The 17,859-nt window shown below is 51.2% G+C and overlaps 1 protein-coding gene across 1 annotated transcript in view; it reads right to left on the bottom strand.

Annotated features, from left to right (window-relative positions):
• Positions 1 to 15,856, bottom strand: part of LOC142083536 (unconventional myosin-X-like) — a 94,156-nt gene extending 78,300 nt beyond the window's left edge. The window contains exons 1-2 of the mRNA XM_075153069.1: positions 15,768 to 15,856; positions 1,402 to 1,500 (exon numbers count right to left, since the gene is read on the bottom strand). Coding sequence (XP_075009170.1) covers positions 1,402 to 1,500; positions 15,768 to 15,788 — 120 coding nt within the window. The 5' untranslated portion in view covers positions 15,789 to 15,856. The remainder of the gene's footprint in view (positions 1 to 1,401; positions 1,501 to 15,767) is intronic.
• Positions 15,857 to 17,859: the final 2,003 nt, after the last annotated feature.

Below are 17,859 nucleotides of genomic sequence, written 5' to 3'. Positions count from 1 at the left end.
ACTCCACCCAGCATTATCCTGGGCACATTTTCTAGCACAGACACAGGCTGGCGGTGGGTGCACCCACTCAGCTGGCTCTGTGGTGGGATTTCTGGTGTCCTTTCAGAGGTGCCAGGTGGGTTTGGCAGATTTTCCAAGGCCACAGCAGCATATCAGAAGAGACAGGAGCGAGCCTGGGAGAGTCACAGAAGTACTCGACATTTGTTCACCCTCTGCAGGCTGCTGCATTACCTGTGATGAATCCTTCTGGGATCTCTCAAAATGAGTCAGTGACTATCCAGCACTCCCAAAACGAGGCAACTCCTCAAGAAAAGATTTAAGAGACTGGAGTAACCAGATGGAAAACCTATGTGTCTGCCAGACGAGTTTCTGTCTCTGAGAAACAAATCAGGCTCTTTAGAAAGGAATGATGATTTCAAATCATCTAGCCCTGTCGAAGCAAGACTGAAAAATATGACAGTCCTACCACGGACTCTCCACAAGCTGGAGTCCTAAATCCCCTTTCCCCCTGTGCCCTCCTTTGTCTGCCAGGTAAGAGGCTGAAAAAAGCCTGTCCAATTTTCTGCAACAAAGAAGCTGCCTGCAGACCACAGTTGACCAAAACAGCTGAGCAGATCTAATTGCTCACTGCTGGAGGGCACAGCCCATTTCCCTGCCCATTTCCCCATCCTCCCCCCAGCCCAGGCACCAGTTTGACTCACTAAGAACCTCAGTGAAGGCAGTGAATAGTTTTCCCAGGGTCAAGGAGCAGAGCTGACTCACTGAGGACTTGGATGATCCCCAGAGGTCCCTTCGTACCAATATTACTCCTGGAGCACTGCAGCAGGCACACCAGGGAACCACAAGGAGCACAGGGCTGGCAATAAGGCAGGAAAGAGGCTTGTTCCCTATCGCTTGTTGAATTGTCCGATGCATAGCTGCTGCACTTACACTGCTGACTGACACTGGGAGCTCACTTCCACATGCCCCTGACCCAAAGGGCTGATGGCAAAAGCTGCTGAAGCAGACGGTGGTGAGCACAACAGCCCTTACAGCAGCACAGCTTGCAAGAAGCACGTCCTGGCAGAAAGGGCTGCTCAGTTGGTGGAGCTGCCTCCTTCCTAGGAGCATTTTGCCAATATAATGGTTTTGCTAGCCTGTAATGCAACTCCTTCAAAGATGGCACAGGGAAAACCAAGCAAAGTGAGGCGGGCAGACAAATGAACAGAAGAAAGACAACAGTCTTCTCTTTTTAACCTTTGTTGGACCTTTGGCATGGTTTGTAACAGAGCTGGGTCACTTTTCAGACAGAATTGCAGCGTTTCAACTGATACATTTCCTTTTAGCATGAAGGTCACGCAAGACCAAGAAGTCCATCTTGCAACTTGGTATAGGCTACAGCCTCATGCAAACTTCACTTACCGTGCCATAATCTGAGGTGAAGAGCACATTTCCATCGGCACATGAGCCAACAGTGCATGGCTGCAGCTGGTCCTGCTCCCGCAGCCATACCCTGGCACCCTGCAAAAACCAGAAGACCGCCCATTAGAAAGAACCGGAGCCTGTGAGATCTGCACACGGGGTGCAAACACCCAAGGAAAGCTGGGGGAAGCTGCAGTATTCAGAGGCTACTTCCAAGCTACAGCTGCTTAAAATTTTTAAGCAAGTCCTACTCACATTTTCAGAGAAACTGGTTTTGATTTTTTTAACATAACATGAGAGGAGGAAAAAGCAGTTTTAATCAGCTTCATGCTGAAACCAACATAACGAAACATCAATTTTTATAGAAAGAGTCATGGAAAGATACAAACATGCAGAATAGGGGGTTCGACTGTCTAAGTATTTTCAAACTTAGAATAGACAGTCATTAAAAGTCATGCTATAATAATAGAAAATGTAAATAAAGTGTGTTTAAAATTTGATACATCCACAGATCATTGTAAGTCAAAATGCTTCCAGAAATGATCAGCAACAGCTGAGCAGACTTCACAGAGCTTTGTTTGCCTCTCTTGCAAGAGTTTCCTTGGGTAAATGACATGACTTGAGTGTTTCTCTGATGTATATGTACACTGATGTATATATGATGGCCCTGATGTATATACAGTTTCACACACACTACAAGATCTAAATTGCTTGATGTCTCTCAAGACAACCCTGAGCACAAAAGCAGACTTCTAGTAACACAAATGCAGGGATCTGCAGGGCAGGCAGCTCTCATAGCTCACCTACCAAAAAAGCGCAGGGGAAATCAGTTTGCTGGATTGGCCTCTTCTGCCCTGCCTGAGGGACCTGGTACAAGGGGAAGAGCAGGAGCCTGAAGGCAAATCAGGGAGAGCATGACCTGCAATTATGCAGAATTAGGCATAACGTCACCTGCATTTCAGTTATTGCAAACTAATCTGTTCCATGTCTTTCCATAGAAATCACATAAACTCTGCTTAGATAAGTATTGAGAAAAAGCCAAAGTGCTGAACTGTTGAGTAATGTTAAGGCCATCCTGCTTTTCATCGATTCATAGACCTACTTTCTTCCTAATTTGTTTTCTGCCCCTAAGTTATTGATTATAAAAGCCCTTCCTATTCTCTTAAACCCGTCAGCACCATTAGCTTTTTGCTTATAGGCTTATTATGTTTGAAGACATGCAATAGTATTTCTATATTACATTATCCAGAATGTGGAACACTAATTCTATTTTTAATGATTTATTTTAGTTTAGGTGGGTTTTTTTAAACTACTTTAGTCACTTTAAACACTTTAGTACCCTGGATTTTCCTTATTGTAGAAGATATGTCTATTGGCCAACTTCCAGTCGTCCCAGTAAAGGAACTGGTTTTAATGACATTTTAAAAAGCCTACATAATTCTATTTTGCTGCTGTGTTTTGCTCTAGAGTTTCCACAGCTGGCAGATTAGCTTCCCCTCATCAAGTGAATTAAAAGCACCAGTGCATCCGGTCAGTACCTAAACTCAAGGATGGTGTGTGAAGATCACCCTCATGGCCAGTGAGCAATAGCAATAGAAAGAAATGTTTTCTTATGTTGCAGATTCAAGTTTCAAGATCCCAGAGAGCTGGTAAGCAATGCATTGAATACAGATTTTGAGGAACTATATTAGAACTCTTCATGACATCCTCTTACATTTTGTGAAACTCTTGATGCTCGAGACAAAGTGTCCTGAGGCATTTGGGCAAGACATTGCTGTTGAGAAATCATCCATTTCCCAAATCGCATTCCGACGATTCCGCATAAACGTATGAACAGCAACATGTGTTAGCAAAAGATCTTTATGCTATTTTCACCAAAGGCTCCTACTACCATCACGGGATCAAGAGCAAAGAGTCACAAAATAGCAAGGTTGTGTCTGGAGTTCCCAACAGTGGGATGAAAGAAAACCTTTTCCAATACACTTACTGTTAACACTCATTCCCAACAGCGCATTTCAATACCTTCAGACACCAGTAACCCAGGAGCACATAGATGAGAGCCTGCAGGCAAGTGCAGTTTAATCAGGAGCCAGGCCTGCACCCTCCCAAACACACCGCACCCCGATGCCATGGCACCCCACGCACACAAGCACACACACCCCAGCATCAGGAGCGTGCCACGCTCACAGAACCCTACATGGTCTGTCCCGGCAGACCAGGGGGCCCGGGTTACACACGCTTTCCTCTCCCTGAGCTCGGAAATTAGTTTGCAGATAGAGGCAGTTGATAATCTGACACACAAGAGACACTCCACGGGCATGAACGTGGTTACTTATTAGGTACCCTTTAGAGGGAAAAAGAAGGGAGACGGACAATGAGATGCTTCTAGTATCTTCAACACCTAGAAATCATCAGAAAGTCCAGACTGACCCAGACCCCTTTCCCAGCAGAAGTCCAGGTACAAAAGTAGTAACAAATACTCCCAAAAGGAGACCTAGTTCTTTTGTACAGTATTGCACCATTTCCTACAGACTTATGGCAGATCCTTCTGTGTGCTGCTAAGGAGCAGAAGGCAACACGATGAAACTCGCAGGCACTGTGGCATTTCAGCTGCCCAGAACTACTTACTTCAGTTTACTTTGACGTTGTAGCTGTTTTTATAACAGCAATTGCCTCTGCCCAGTAGAATAACTGCACCCATTTACGTTGTTTCCAAAAGGAACATCATGCTAAGACAGACAGAATAGGAACCACAGAGCAAATAATTATTGTAACTTCTGCCCAGCATAGCCCCCATTTCCTGAAAGGCCGAGTTTGTTTTAGTGCATCTCCTTCTATCAGCCCTTTTTTCTAAACATGAAATTCCCCAAGGAGCCTTGACTAAATACAGAAACAGATGGTGACACCAAAGAGACTGCCCTCACATCACTCCCCTCTCCCCCAATACCACACATGTCATTGATCAGTTGAAAGGATTAAATTGAGCAGAAAACTTCCAAGAACCGCCAGGCAGCAAGGCTGAACTTCCATGGGAGAAGCAAGGGCAGCGAAGCAGAGCACGGCCCAGCACTGCAGAGCAGCCACCTGCCAGCTCCAGTGGGTCCCAGCTCCCACAGGCACCACAGATGATGGGAAAACCCCTGTTCTCCAAGCACAAGAGTAAAAACCCTTCAGTTTTTGAACTGGGATATGGAAGGTCTCACACATATCCAGAGACAAAACAGTTTAAGGAGATGAAGTAACAAGCAATCACTGATTTGAAGAGAACGCCTTAAAAGACAGCTAAGGAACGGCAAAGCGATGATTTTGTGTAACCGCTTTCCACCTAATAAAGCTGGCTGAATACTGATGACACAGTTAACTCAAGCCCCTTATATAATGAGAATAGTTCATCCCCTCCCAATTCTTCTTTTAACTAGGAGTTTATTAGGGGGGGTTGTTTTGTTTTTAAGTGGAGCAACAACAGCAGGTACTGAAAGAAAGAATAAAGTAGTATAAAGTAGTAATGTACCAGAGTTCCTGTATCAAGGGTAGGTCACTCGGATGTTAAACAAACTCTGAGAGACCAGCATCCTCATTCCTATGGCCTCAGTGACAATCCGTCCATGAACTTTGTGGCCTTGCCACAAAGCGCATAGCAAAGCGCAATCCTGAAAACTGATCCCGTAACATGGGGTTATAATTTAGAAAATAAAGTTTCTTGCATACCGGAGTACTGTTTCATCAGTATGCCTCACTCCCACAGCATGCTGTCTTCCACTGTGGACAGTAAACTCTAAGATGTCATTTTTCTCTGTTCACGTAACACCTGGCACTTTGGGGTCCTAGTCTTGGAAAATAACATTTCCTGGTATCCGTGATATCAAGAAATCAATTAAAGCCACAGATTTCTTTGGCCTTCTGTGCCTTTTTTAGAGTGACGGGTACCAGGAATTCTCTCTTGCATTCACACGCCTGTATCTGCATCTCAGCAGATGCAGCATGCTGTGTCGGCAGGGAAAGGGTAAGGGAAATCTTGTACACTCTACCCCAGGGAAAGGGCGCAAAGGCAGGCAAGCAGGGCACAACCCTGACTGCAGAAGCAATGCATTAAAACAGAGTGTGTAGCCGTCAGCGGGTGCACCATCCTCATCAGCTATCGAGCTACTGAAGACAAAGTAAGCTCCAAAGGACAAGACACGGAACTCTCTACCTGTACGTGCCTTTGCCTCTCCACAGCTTCCCAGCCCAGCGGGAGACACATTCGGGGATTGACATGAGCAAGCCACTGCTCTGCAACTGTACCACACTTCAGAAACAAGTCATCAAATGCTGCTCTCTTATTTGCATAGTCTGGACTACCCTTGAATCTTCATGTTTCTCCAGGACCTCCTCTTTTCTGGAAATGGCTTCTTCCCAGGTGCGAGCGAGAATGCACTGCCCCAACTGTACAGGATTTGAGGAGAGAGTTAGCAGCACTGCCTCTCCCTGACAGCACTCACATGCCCCACTCCTCCTTGTGCGCTAACCCGCACAACTCCCAAGAGTAACATGCTTGGCAGGGGCTACAACCACGATGGGTGCATCAATTTTCCAGCAGTTATTCAGACAGAAAAAGTGCTTTTGGTTGGACGACACCTTCCAGTGTATGAAACATGCACGCAATTGTCCACTCTGTTCCCATTATGGGAGGTTTTTGTGGTGTTTTCTTTGTGAGTGAACATAGTTCTCGGGCTCCAGATCAACCTGCAAACACACTACTACAAGAGGGTCTTGCAGTACCTTGGTTTGGGTAACTATCCCCAATCACTGCTGCAGCCACTCTGCAAGGGGCAGGGATATCTGAAAAATGGACCCCTCTGCACTGTAAGTCCAAGTCAAAAATCTCTGTGGGTCCCATAAATTTTTCAGGTATAAGTACTGCATATATACATACCTTTGTCCTCCTGGCACGCTGAGGCTGTTCAATGGGTATTAGGCATCCAAGCCGTGTGTTTTTCCTGGCAATGGATCCATGTGCTCCTAGGCTTGGAAGCAGCGTTGTGCTAAGCCAGCTCTCTTCCCAGCCTCAATGGGCTTTGTGGTTGTAAACCACGCAGCAGAGATTGGGCTAGAAAGGCCCTTGCAATCCAGACAAAGCCAGGATCAGGTTTCAATAAATGCACTTTTCAACAGATTGATCTAGATGATCATGAATAAGTGATAGGACAGATATAAAGAGACTTAGCTAATGGATACAAGATTGGTGGGGAGGGGGAGTCCCTGACACCCTAGACCCATATGGGAAGGAACACAACCTTGCTGTTTTTCTGATGTCAGGCTGAAATGAAATCATACAGCCGGTGCCTGGGTTATATCTGATCAGCCAAACCTGGACCAGCTGCTGGAAGGGAGGGGGCAACCCAGGAGGCCACAGGTAAGAGAGAGACAGAAGCAAGAACAGCTGAGCTGGCAGCAGCCAGCACAGAGCAGCTGGGAAGAGGGACAATACCTGCAACAGCAGCAGGGATAACAGAAACAAAAGTCTACTTCTTGTAAGGCACAGGGATGACATGCTGCAGAGCGAAAAGGGACCGGATTTCACCCAGGAATGTCCTGTGCTCCCCACACAGCAGCCCACTGAGCCTAGGCAGCCTCTGCCAGCCAGCACAGCTCATGGAGCTGAGCACAAAGCTGCCGTGGGTCCTGCTGCTCCGGAGCTGCAGCCCAGGCTGAGCCCATGACTCAGACTAGTTCTGCCAATTAGCAGCCCCATTCCTTTCTAATTAAAGAGCAAAGCCCTCAGTCTGCCAGCAGCTCTGCAGAATAGCAGTATGAGGAAAAGGTTTGTGCGTTTTAAATCATCTAATCTAAGAGCAGTTTGTCACTTCTGGTCACTGATGTATGTGCACTGCTTCCCACCCCTCTTTCGCCTCCCCCTCCCATCTGTTCCTCTCTCCTCCCCCAGTTTGGCTGCTGCACAGCTTCTCTTCTCCCCACTCTCCTGCACATCTCCCAGCTTCAGATATGCCCCAGGAAATGCCTGGTCCTTGAAGGTAATTCTTGCTCCTCTCAAAGGAGCAACTACCCACCACAGCAACCACACCAGCTCCTCGCCATGAGACTGGAGAGAGTGAACCAACTGTCCTCCCCTGCTTCAGTGCTGCCCTTGGCCGTGAGCACCAGGTGCACAGAGAGGAGGAGGCGGCAGGTGTGCATCCCTCCAGACTTGACCGCAAGCTCTCTCCAGGCTCAGTTTGAGATGAGCTGCCCCCTGCAATGCCACCATGGGCAATGGAGTCACTGCCCTCCTCAGGTGAAGCAATAGTCCTACAGAGTTTGCAACCACCAGGGAACTTCTCACCAGCCTCAAAAAGGTCTACTAAGGTTCAGTCCATAAAAGTCAGAGGAGCTGCCCAGCACCACTTCCGTGCCTTCTCTACTAGCTCTTCCCCACGTAAAACTTCAATTAAAACAACTCATTCCATAGGATGCATTACTCACAGAGCCTGGATAGCTACAAATGTGTATTCCCTGTCTCTGAACACCTCCGACACATCTCAGCAATGTCAGCTTTCCCACATCTTCTCCGTAGGAGCCCTGAGGAGAAGGAGACAACATTGCACACGCAAAAGCCCAGCCTGGCCTGGCCCCAGCAAAGCTTTCACTGATCAGCTAGCTACTGCAAACTGAGCAAGTGAAGAGTTGTCCCTACACTTCCCTCAACAAGGACATTGCTTTGGGTCTCCTCTCCCTCTTGCCACCAAATATACAGTGATGGAGCTTCCTTGCAGCTCACTCCCTCTTTCAAATTCAGCCACTGGCTTCAAGGCTGAAGCTGGGCTGATGGACAGCTGGGTGGCATTCAAGGTCCACAGAGAGCTCAAGGCCTCAGGAAGCCACGAGGGTACAGCAGTCTATCACAGAGAAGCCAGCTCCAGCATCCTGCCTCCGCGCAGCCGCTATGCAAAATCTCAGATGACAGCCCTGAAACAGTATTTCTTCTGCAATGTTTATTACGCATAATTTGGGATTATTTCCAGTACCTTTTTGCATCTTGCCACATCCTTGACTTCAATAATTCCCTGCCATGTGGAATTCTACCATCTACTCACACATTATATGGAAAAGTACACCTTTTAATCAATCAGTCTCATCCCTGGGAAGCAGAAAATCCCTTTTCCTTGCAGTCAGAGGGGGAGGAACAGTCCACCTTTTCGGTCTTATCCAGTATTTTCTGCTCTTTTGCCATGTTTACCCCTATTTGTCATTTCACTAATAAAGTATTCTCAGGTTTTTCAAAGTCTTCATGTGAGACATTTTCCTAGTGTTTGATCGTCCTCGGTGTCTTTCCCTCAAACACCACACAGAAAGTAAGTGGAGTGCCTCTGAGCTGGGATGCACTGTCAGCCAATCTGAAATAAGAGCGAAAGTGGGGAAAAACGGGGGAAACAGCCCACGTAAGTAAGAAGTTGGGAGACGGTAAAGACAGTAGAGTTCATGTGTCACTATTTTCTCTTCTAAAATCATTGGGGACAAAGCCATGTGCTAGTAGCAGCATCCAACTACTAGATGGGGATGATAGCGTTGTAAATAACGATGGAGACATGCATATGTTTTTAATAAACATCCCTGGAAAGTACTCCTCTTGCATCACATTGAGATGCTGAAGTGCTTTCCCATATATTAGTAAATGGAAAGGATGTAAAACGTTTTAAAAATCAACAGGTCCAAGAGTTCCCAGAGATCTGTCCAATAAAGTTTCTCACCAGCTGATACTCATTTCTATAAGCCTGGTAACGCTGAGGAAATTCCAAGAGACTGGAAGGGTCAGAGCCTAAACGAGGGCGATAGCAGAATTATCCCAAGTAACCATGGGTTGCCTAGTCTGACAATCCCAGGGAAAATACAGAGGGTTTGCCCTCAGCTTTTCCATCTTAAAGATACTCTAGCTTTAATTATCGTCCAGTGCCAGCCAACATGTGGAAAGAAGTCTAGTCAAAAAGACTTCTTTGTTCTTTGATTAGCAACAAAGCATAGGAGATCAATAGGACAGTAATGGACTTTCATGGCATTGCTCATGTAGAATGCAGTATTCTGATAAAAATCAGCCCTTGAGGAGCAAACAGCAGCAAAGGGATCTCAAAACAGTTGTTATGAATGGGGAAAATCATGACTAATTGAGGGAGTTCCTAACAAACCTCTGCAGAGACAGGGTCAGTACGATTTCATATTCTCATCAAGGACCTAAAATCAAAAGTAGTGCTGACAGTACTAGCAGATGCCAACATCTGGTAGATCAGTAAGTACCCACAAGGATGAGACCATCAGAGCAGTGTGGATTCCACAGTCCGCTCGTTTGAACAAAATGGGATTAAAATACAGCCAAACTGAAAGGTCAGCTTCAGGGGAGGAGGAACGCAAGAAGCACTTCAAACAGAGGAATGTCTTCTGGAAAGTCACAGACCCAAAGAAGATTGCAAATTGCTGAACAGAAACTCCCAGGACACTTGGCTGCAACAAGAGCTGATGCATGTCTGGGATGTATAAACAGGAGCAAGGAAGTTTACTGCTTACTGATGCTTTCAGGTGTGAGAAAGAAGCCTTCCAGAGAAAATCTAAAAAACTCAGTCATTTTTGTTATTCAAAAAGATCCCTTGTAATGCAAAAGTACTTGTGAAAACGTTAATGTCATTATGTAGATTTGCCAGAGCTAGGGCTGCCCTATCTAGCCCAGACACTGATAGCAGGGGCATCGCAGCAGCATGTGGCCCAGCATGGGCTGCAAACCTCACCTGCATACTCAACTAACTAAACCCTGCTGGGAGGACGCTGCTGCCAGCAGTACTGAGACCACTGCTCTGCTACCTGCTGCCTCACCTTTGTCGGCAACCCGGTGCCAGAGAATAATTTCTTGCAGACAGAGAAGTTATTTGGGACGAAACAACTCTCATGAAGCAGAAGAAAAGTAGGACCCAAAAACGGATGGAGCTGCCAGACACTTTAGAACTGAAGCAGGGTTTATTTTAAAACAAGGTTGTGTAACCACTTGAAGAAACTGCAAAAAGCAGGGGATCTTCCAGAAATAAGAAGCCTTTCCAGAAAGTGTGATTCAGCCGAATCTTCTTCATTGGCTCAAGACACAAGTAGCAGGAATAAACAGGACCGATACACAGCCCTGGTCCTAACCCGAATTTCCACCTTCTCATCAAGTGCGCTGATCACTGTATCCATGAGAGGCCCACCACTGGTTCAGTTGTTACCATAATTACTGCGTTTATAATGACGGGACCCAAGAGTCCCCAGACGCTGTGCCAGCGGGTGCAGGGCAGACAGGCCCTCCGTAGGTGTTTTTCCTGGGACTCGCGCGGCAGCGCTGCTGAACTGTGTGCAATCTCAGATGGAAATGAGGAGACAGAGCTGCAGAGCTTAGGGTAACTGGAGGATAACCAGGAAACCCAGACTCGCAGAAGTTTCAGTCTTAATGATCACATTTAAATAGCTCGCAAATTCTCCTTAAAGCAAAATGGGAAATAAGAAATTGCGAAACATTTGTGATTATTATGTTAAAAAAAAGTGAGGCAAGAAGTGAAACCAGAGCGGTACAAGGTGGTTTTGGAGGCAGCGACGGGGCAGCTGCAGGCTGGCCCAGGGAGACCCGGCTTCCCTTCGCGTGGGGGCTCCCATCCAGCGCCCGCGCCAGCCCACCCTCGCGCCGCTGATAGGATCTGACAAGGTCGCAGCTCACGCAGCCTGGCTCCAGACAAATGCCCTGAGGAGGGAGCTAACAGGACTCCCTCTCCTCCGCCAGACACTTCTTCATGTCACCTTTGGCAAAAGAGCTTTCTCGCCCGCAGTTGCTGCTCCAGAGCAGGGCAGCCGGGCCCCTTCGCCCTACATCTGCCTCTTCATCGCTCTGAACGGTTTTGGGGAGATGCAGCTGGGATGGAGGATTCTGCATGTAAGAACACCAGCCCCATGGATACCTACCAAGGACAGTGGTACTTCTCTTTAGCTGAACTACACTAGACTACTTAAACAGAGAGGGGTTGCTCTTTTTGGTATTGACTCAGAGAGCATTACATACTCAGCACGGATGTAATAGTCAGCATTTCTCTGTCTCTTCCCAATCTCTAAGAGGTCACAATATTCTTGGTAAACTAAGAGGAGGTCGTCAGGGAAAGTTGGCAAAGCACGTGGTCCTCAGGGGAGGAGAGAGGCTTGGTGGGAATACTCCTTCATGGAGCAGCCCCACTGCTGAAGAAGACGACGCTCTATCTACTGTTTCTTTCCAAGACGGCATTTTCCTAAGCCAAGGGTTGTTAACACATGGGCACTCGGCTCACCGTTATCTGGAAAGACGGCACATCACTCAGAGTCAGCGTCATCCAAGTCAGCTGAACCATTTCCCTCATCTCAGACGGGAGTCTCTGGAAGGATTCTCCAGGACATCCGGCCACACTCCTCTCTCACAGGAACTCCACCTTCTCCCAACTGCAGCGAGCGTGGGGGGGGGCAAACCAAGCCGTTGAGAAATCCAATCCAGGATGCCGTGTACGAGCCCTCCCCACCCAGCACAAACTGGGCTCCCTGGGGACACTGATCTCTGAATGATGCAGCCAGGCAGCTTCAACCGAGAGCTCAAAGCTGGTGAGAATCGCATGTGCAACCAAAAATCAGACCAGTCCTGTACCTGCTGCAGGAGGCAGGCTCCACACTGCAAAGATGCTTTCACAGACAAGTCCCTTCAGCTCTTCTCCTTACCCATGTACTCTGTCTGCGAATGCTTACATATATGAGTTTACACCAGGACTAAGGAGCCATCAGACACCTGGAGGACAGCGTGTACAGCTGAGTATCACGTGGCCGGCAAAGGGCCACGCTCTGCAAACTAGCTGATGGCTTTGTGGAGTAGTCAGACACTTCCCAGTTGCAGTCAGCACACCCGCGCAGCAGCCAGGGCAAAGCTGCCAGAGCAAAACAGACTTGGCAGAGCTGCTTGCTCCCCATCTCAATTTGGAGCCAAGAAAGCAGCTCAGATGCATGCATGGTGGCAACCCAGGTAGCCCTTGTACTCCTCCGTGGGCTTGACCCAGAGACTCCCCGCTGGGCTGCTTGCGTCCCTGGGGGAAGTGGCTTCTCTCCCCACCTCCGTGGCAGATGTCCCAGGCCCCAAAGAAGAGATGGGCTGCAGCCAGGGGAGGATGGGGGACAGTAAGTGAAGACCAGGCCAAGCTGTAGGGAGGACAGCTCAGACCACCACAGCCATGCAGGACATGAGCACAGGATCCCCCCTGCCTTTCTCTTCCTATGTCAGAAAGCTTAAGGACTGTGGGGGATTTATTTTACAACACAGATGAGAAGTGTTGCATTTCACCAAAAGAGCAATGAGAAAAATTGTTTAATGCTTAAAATGCCAGCATTTCTAGGCCAGTGGCACATGAGCAGAAGGAGAACAGCATCTGTAACTCCACTGGATGCTGCTGCTCAGTGCAGGCTGTCCGTGGGGCCGTGCCGGCTGGTCACTCCAACTGGAGAGCAGAGAGGGACGGCATGGGAGAAGTGTCTCCTTTAACCCTGGCCACGACATTCCTGCTCCTCGGGGGGAATTGGAGAGCGAGTCACATCCTCTGTGTCACCCCACATCCTGCCCACACTCCAGACACGCAGGGAAACTGTCATCCGTCACCGCGCCACAGCCCTGGCCTCCGGGGCCCCTCCTCCCTGTCTGGGCACAGGACTCGCTGCAGCAGCCAAGAAAGGAGACAGCGGAGCGCACGCACCGTCTTGGCCCCCCTGCTCATACCCGGCTGGAGCAAAGGCATCATCCGTCACATCCCTGAGCCGTGCTGCACACCAGACCTCAGATGGCAGAGGCACACATCTTTGTGCTGTACCACTTGCTGAGGATGAAGGCTTTCTAATCTGGCCCGCCTGGGACGCTGCAGGGGAAGAGTGGTGGCAGCACGCAACCCACCAGCACACCGTCCCCGGGGTCAGCAGTCAGAGGAGGCCACGGCACATGGGAAGCCCTTCAGCAGTGTCAAGTGGACACAACTGGCCAAAACTGTTCCCCCCTTGGCAGAGCCAGGACGATAAGTAAGTTGAACCCATCACTAAGCCACTTATCATAGATAAACTTCAAAGAATAGGAACTCCTTTGGTCTCCAGCATGCTGAGGGAGGAACCAGGGAAGCTGGGAAGACCCACGGCATCCCCACCTAACCCCAGACACTGACCACATCGCTGAGCGTGCTATCTAAACGCTGCAAGCACAGCATGGGAGCCTGCTCAGGCAAGACCAACAACATGCTGGGGTTTAAGCTATTCATTGTAAGGGATGACATGCATCCCCTGGGACAAGCTTGGCTTCTGCTGCAGCAGAAAGAGGTGGAGCAACTCCCTTCTGCTCAGGCGTTGCCCTCCCACCAAGAACCCCCCACGGAGAAGGAGGAAGAGTGGCTGGGGTGCAGCAAATGCCAAACATTCCCGCTCCAGAGAAGCCACATCCCCCCCCTCACCCCCACTGCCTTTCCTGCAAAGCAAAGCTTGATGCTTTCCCATGCACACTTGCCCCAGCTCTCCAGTCTTGGCCACCTTGCTTCACCACGGTTTAAGCCCATGATTTACAAGAGATGTAAGACTCCTAGAGAGTCCCTGGCTTCAGGGCTGCCCCTCAGCCCTTCCCTGGAAATCCTTGTTTCTCCAGATGAAGGCAGAATCACGCCCAGACAAGTGGAGCTGGACAAAGCAGGCTGTTCTCTGCTGGGTGCTACCTGCCGAGACACGCATCTCTGGGCATCCCCTCTCCAGCCTCCCATTCCCATCAAGCGCTTCAGGCTCCTCGGTGGCTACTCCTGTTGCAAGAGGCCAGGAGGTTCCTCGTGACAGAGGGGTGGGCATAAAGGCTCTGGTGAAATGGCCCTTTGGGAAACCCTGGCCTCCATCTGATTAGATACAGGCGGCCCAGGCTTCCAGGAGCAGCAGGTTAATCAGTTAATGGCTGAAAGGCTCCTGGGCGATGTGCTGTGCATGCCGCGGGGCAGCCCCAGCCGCACAGCCCCCAGGGCAGCCACTTCTTCCTCGCTGGGGCCAGATCTGGGGAAACATCTGTTCTGATAAAGAAAGTGCTTCACCGGGGAAGGGGCAGGCCCGAGCCCATCAGCTGCTGCAGCCCACCAACATCGGGCTGCTCCGGGGGGGCTGCCAGTTCCCCTGCCGCACCCAGGACACGGCAAGGGCCAGACACTGGGTTTAATGGCCTGGAAACCAACCGGGGGTTGGAGCGGGGGGGATGTCTGATGGTCCTGGCCTCAAACAGGAGGCTTTCAGAGCTCAGCCGCAGACCTCAGCATGGCCCTGTCACCCCACAGTGCCTGTCTTGCCCATTGCCATGGGCACCCCCTGTTGCCCACGGGGCCAGCAAGGGCTACCCCAGCCTTGCACCCACCTGCCCCTAACAACCAAAGGCAGCATCAGGCTGGGCTGGAAACCTGTGAATGCTCAGGCAAGGAAAGAGACAGAGAGAATTTTGGGGGGTCTGGGGTGTGGTGTGCACGGCACCGGGCCACGTGCATTAAGGCTGTACATCACTTTCCCCCCAGGGCAGCGCAACGCCCCACACACGGCGGTTGTGAACACTCAAGGAAAGGGCACTGCAAGCACGCGTGGGACCAGAGCCCACGTCTAACAGGTATGAGGCTGGCTCCGGAGGAGCCCGTTCTGCCCGCCAGCGTGAAGGTGACTGGGCAGAGGCACCGAGGAGGCAGAGGGCTGAGGCGGACGCTGCCTCCCGTTGCACGCTTCCCGGTTCCTCACCGGCTCGGCTCTGGCCCGGTGCCACGTGCGGCGAGCCGAGCTGTGACATGCACACACAGGCAGGAGCAGGCTCTGGACCCTTAAGTCGCTCCAGGGGATTAAAGCAGCATGCGAGCAGTCTCTGGGCAGCCATGACTATCCTGCGACAAATCCTCTCCTCCTGCAAGCAGCCCTCAGCCTCAAGTGCGGGAACCGCACATCGCTCGGGCTCTGGCTCCCGTAACCCCTTCAGCTCCTCACCAGGGCTGCCCGGTGCCGCGCCGGGCCTGGGGAGCGCCCGGGGACAAAACCCGCCGCATCTCAGCGCTCAAGAAAAAGTGCAACCGGGACTGCCCCGGCGAGGGGCAGCGGGGGCGCGGCGAGCCCCGCGGGGAGCGCAGCATCCCGCGGCTCCAGGGGCGCACCCGGCCCGGGGCAGCGCCCGGCGGCTCCGAGCCGGGGCACGGCACCCCGGTGCTCGTCCCACCCCGGGACCCGACCCTGCCGGCCGGACCCCGCCCGGCTCCCCCCGCCGCCCCCGGGCAGGGGCGAGCAGGCGGGCGGGCAGCCCCGCCGCCGCCGCCGCGCCCCCCGGCCCCGCCGCTGCCCACCTGGCGGAGGGAGGCGTCCATCGGCGGTCTGGCCCCGCTCGGAGCGCTGCCGGCCGGCTCTCAGCGCCGCATCGCCGCGGCCGGGCAGGCACGACTCGCCGGCCCCACGCCGCGCTGGCTCCGCCTCGCCGGCCGCGGGCAGCGGGGAGCGGCCGGGCCGCCCCGCTCCGCCCCGCTCCGCCCCGCTCCGCCCCGGGGCGCGGGCAGCGCGGCCGCTGCGCCCCTGCGGCTGCGGCGGGGCAGGCCGGCTCGGCGTGTGCTTGAGCACTTAGGAGCAGGGGAGCTGGTCACGCAGGCTGGGGAGGAGCCAGCGTCTCGAGTGGGGGATGCTGAGAAGGGTTCGCGGTGCGGGAGGCGCCGGCTGAGCCCGAGCGGCCAGTGCCACGCACGGGCATGCAGCGGGGAAGAGGGGCCACCTCTGTATACAGCCAGAGCAGCCAAGCGTGGGGTTTGGAAGGACAACTGACGTCTTCTGAAACAGCAAACATTTTGGGTTCAGGGTCCCTTCAGCAGGTCAGCGTAGCATGATACCCTGCGAGAGAGCGTTAACAGGAATCCTGACAGCACTTCCAAATTATCTCTCTCAGATCTGGAGCAGCTAGCATAGAGCAACAGGCTGGGTGAAGTTTGTCAAAAAAAGCGTGTCCAGATCACAGGCCACGGATACCTACACTGTGGGGGTGTTTCTTGCAGTAGTAAGAAATCATTTCTTTATTCTGAAAGAAAGAAGGAGATCAAACAAAGGGGGGGGGAGTTTTGGGATTGGGATTTTTTTGGTGGATAATGTGCTTTTTGAACTACTTAAAAGACACAGGGTTCTGCAGGAGGTGGCAGTATCTTGTCCAATGTCTGCCACAAGACAGAGTCACACTTAGGCCACTGCAACAGATGCCTGTGACGACCACCCCCACCAGCCTCTTCCACGTTCGCTATCTGGACCTTTTGGTAAGGTTTCCTAATATGTGTCACCGTCATGTGTCCTTCCGTTTTGATATCAAGTCACCGAGAAGCTACCCAGGGCATGACTATCCAACCTCTTTTGTACTTGCGCTGGATTAGCTTAATCTACACCACTTTCCCTGTCTTCTGAAAACATCAAGCAAGACGGCGCCAGAAGCCTAACTACAGTCCTTATCTCACATCTAATACTTCTATCCGCAAGGCCAATTACCCTGTTAGTGAAGGGGATTAGATCAACTCAACACTGATTTGTCCTTGACAGTCCCCTCTGCAACCACGCATGTCATCAGGTTGGTTCTGCTACAGCCAGGCTTCTCCCCGCAGGAGGACAGTTCCTCCTCTGCTATTGCTGCTTCTGCAGACCATTTTCGCTGTTCAGCTTCTCCCTTCCGGGTGGTCACCAGGGGGCCGTGGAGCTCCTCACAGCCATGGGAAAGTTGAGGAGCATACCTCTCCTTTACCTCTTCTGCCTGCCTGCCAAGGGGCTCCACCAGCAGGCATCTCCAGCACCAGATGTCCCCTCCTGGATTTCTCCAGTGGAGAAACTTTGGCCATGCTTCCTGTCATGAAGGGGTGGGCTGCCCATCAAGGCATGACCCTCACAGCTGCATGTCAAGGGAGATCTGACAATGAAGTGGCAAGCTAGCAGCAATCCTGTTCCCAGCAAACACACCAAGCAACCCAAATGCACTCATCATAAACTCGGGGCCTTACCCTTGTTTCCGAGGCCAGGGTCCTTGTGAGCTCCCTTTCCCTCTCTTGTTCATCAGCTCCCAGAGGGTGCTGCAAGTTTGGTTTACACACACACCGTGGAAAAAATTTCTAAGCCTGTACCTGCTGCAGTTTTCAGCCCGGTGACAGTGATGCAGCACATGTATTGCTGGGCTGTAACGGAGCAGTCGCTGTTCCAGCCTGACAGAGCTCCCTGCAGCTCTGAGGCAGGGGGCTAACAGGGCTTGGAAAGCCCAGGGCAGGGTAGGGAACCGACCTTTCAAAAGACAAGGTTTTTAGTATTAACACTATTGTCGAGTGACATCTTCTAAGAGGGAAGAAGGAGGTGGCTCAACCTGGTCCTCAGAACAAAATAACTTTCTAAACTATCCAGGCAATAAACGTTGGATTCCCTGAGCGC

This window comes from Calonectris borealis, chromosome 6 (genome assembly GCF_964195595.1).
Source record: "Calonectris borealis chromosome 6, bCalBor7.hap1.2, whole genome shotgun sequence".
Classification (NCBI taxonomy): domain Eukaryota; kingdom Metazoa; phylum Chordata; class Aves; order Procellariiformes; family Procellariidae; genus Calonectris; species Calonectris borealis.
This window is presented reverse-complemented; position numbering and strand designations above follow the sequence as displayed.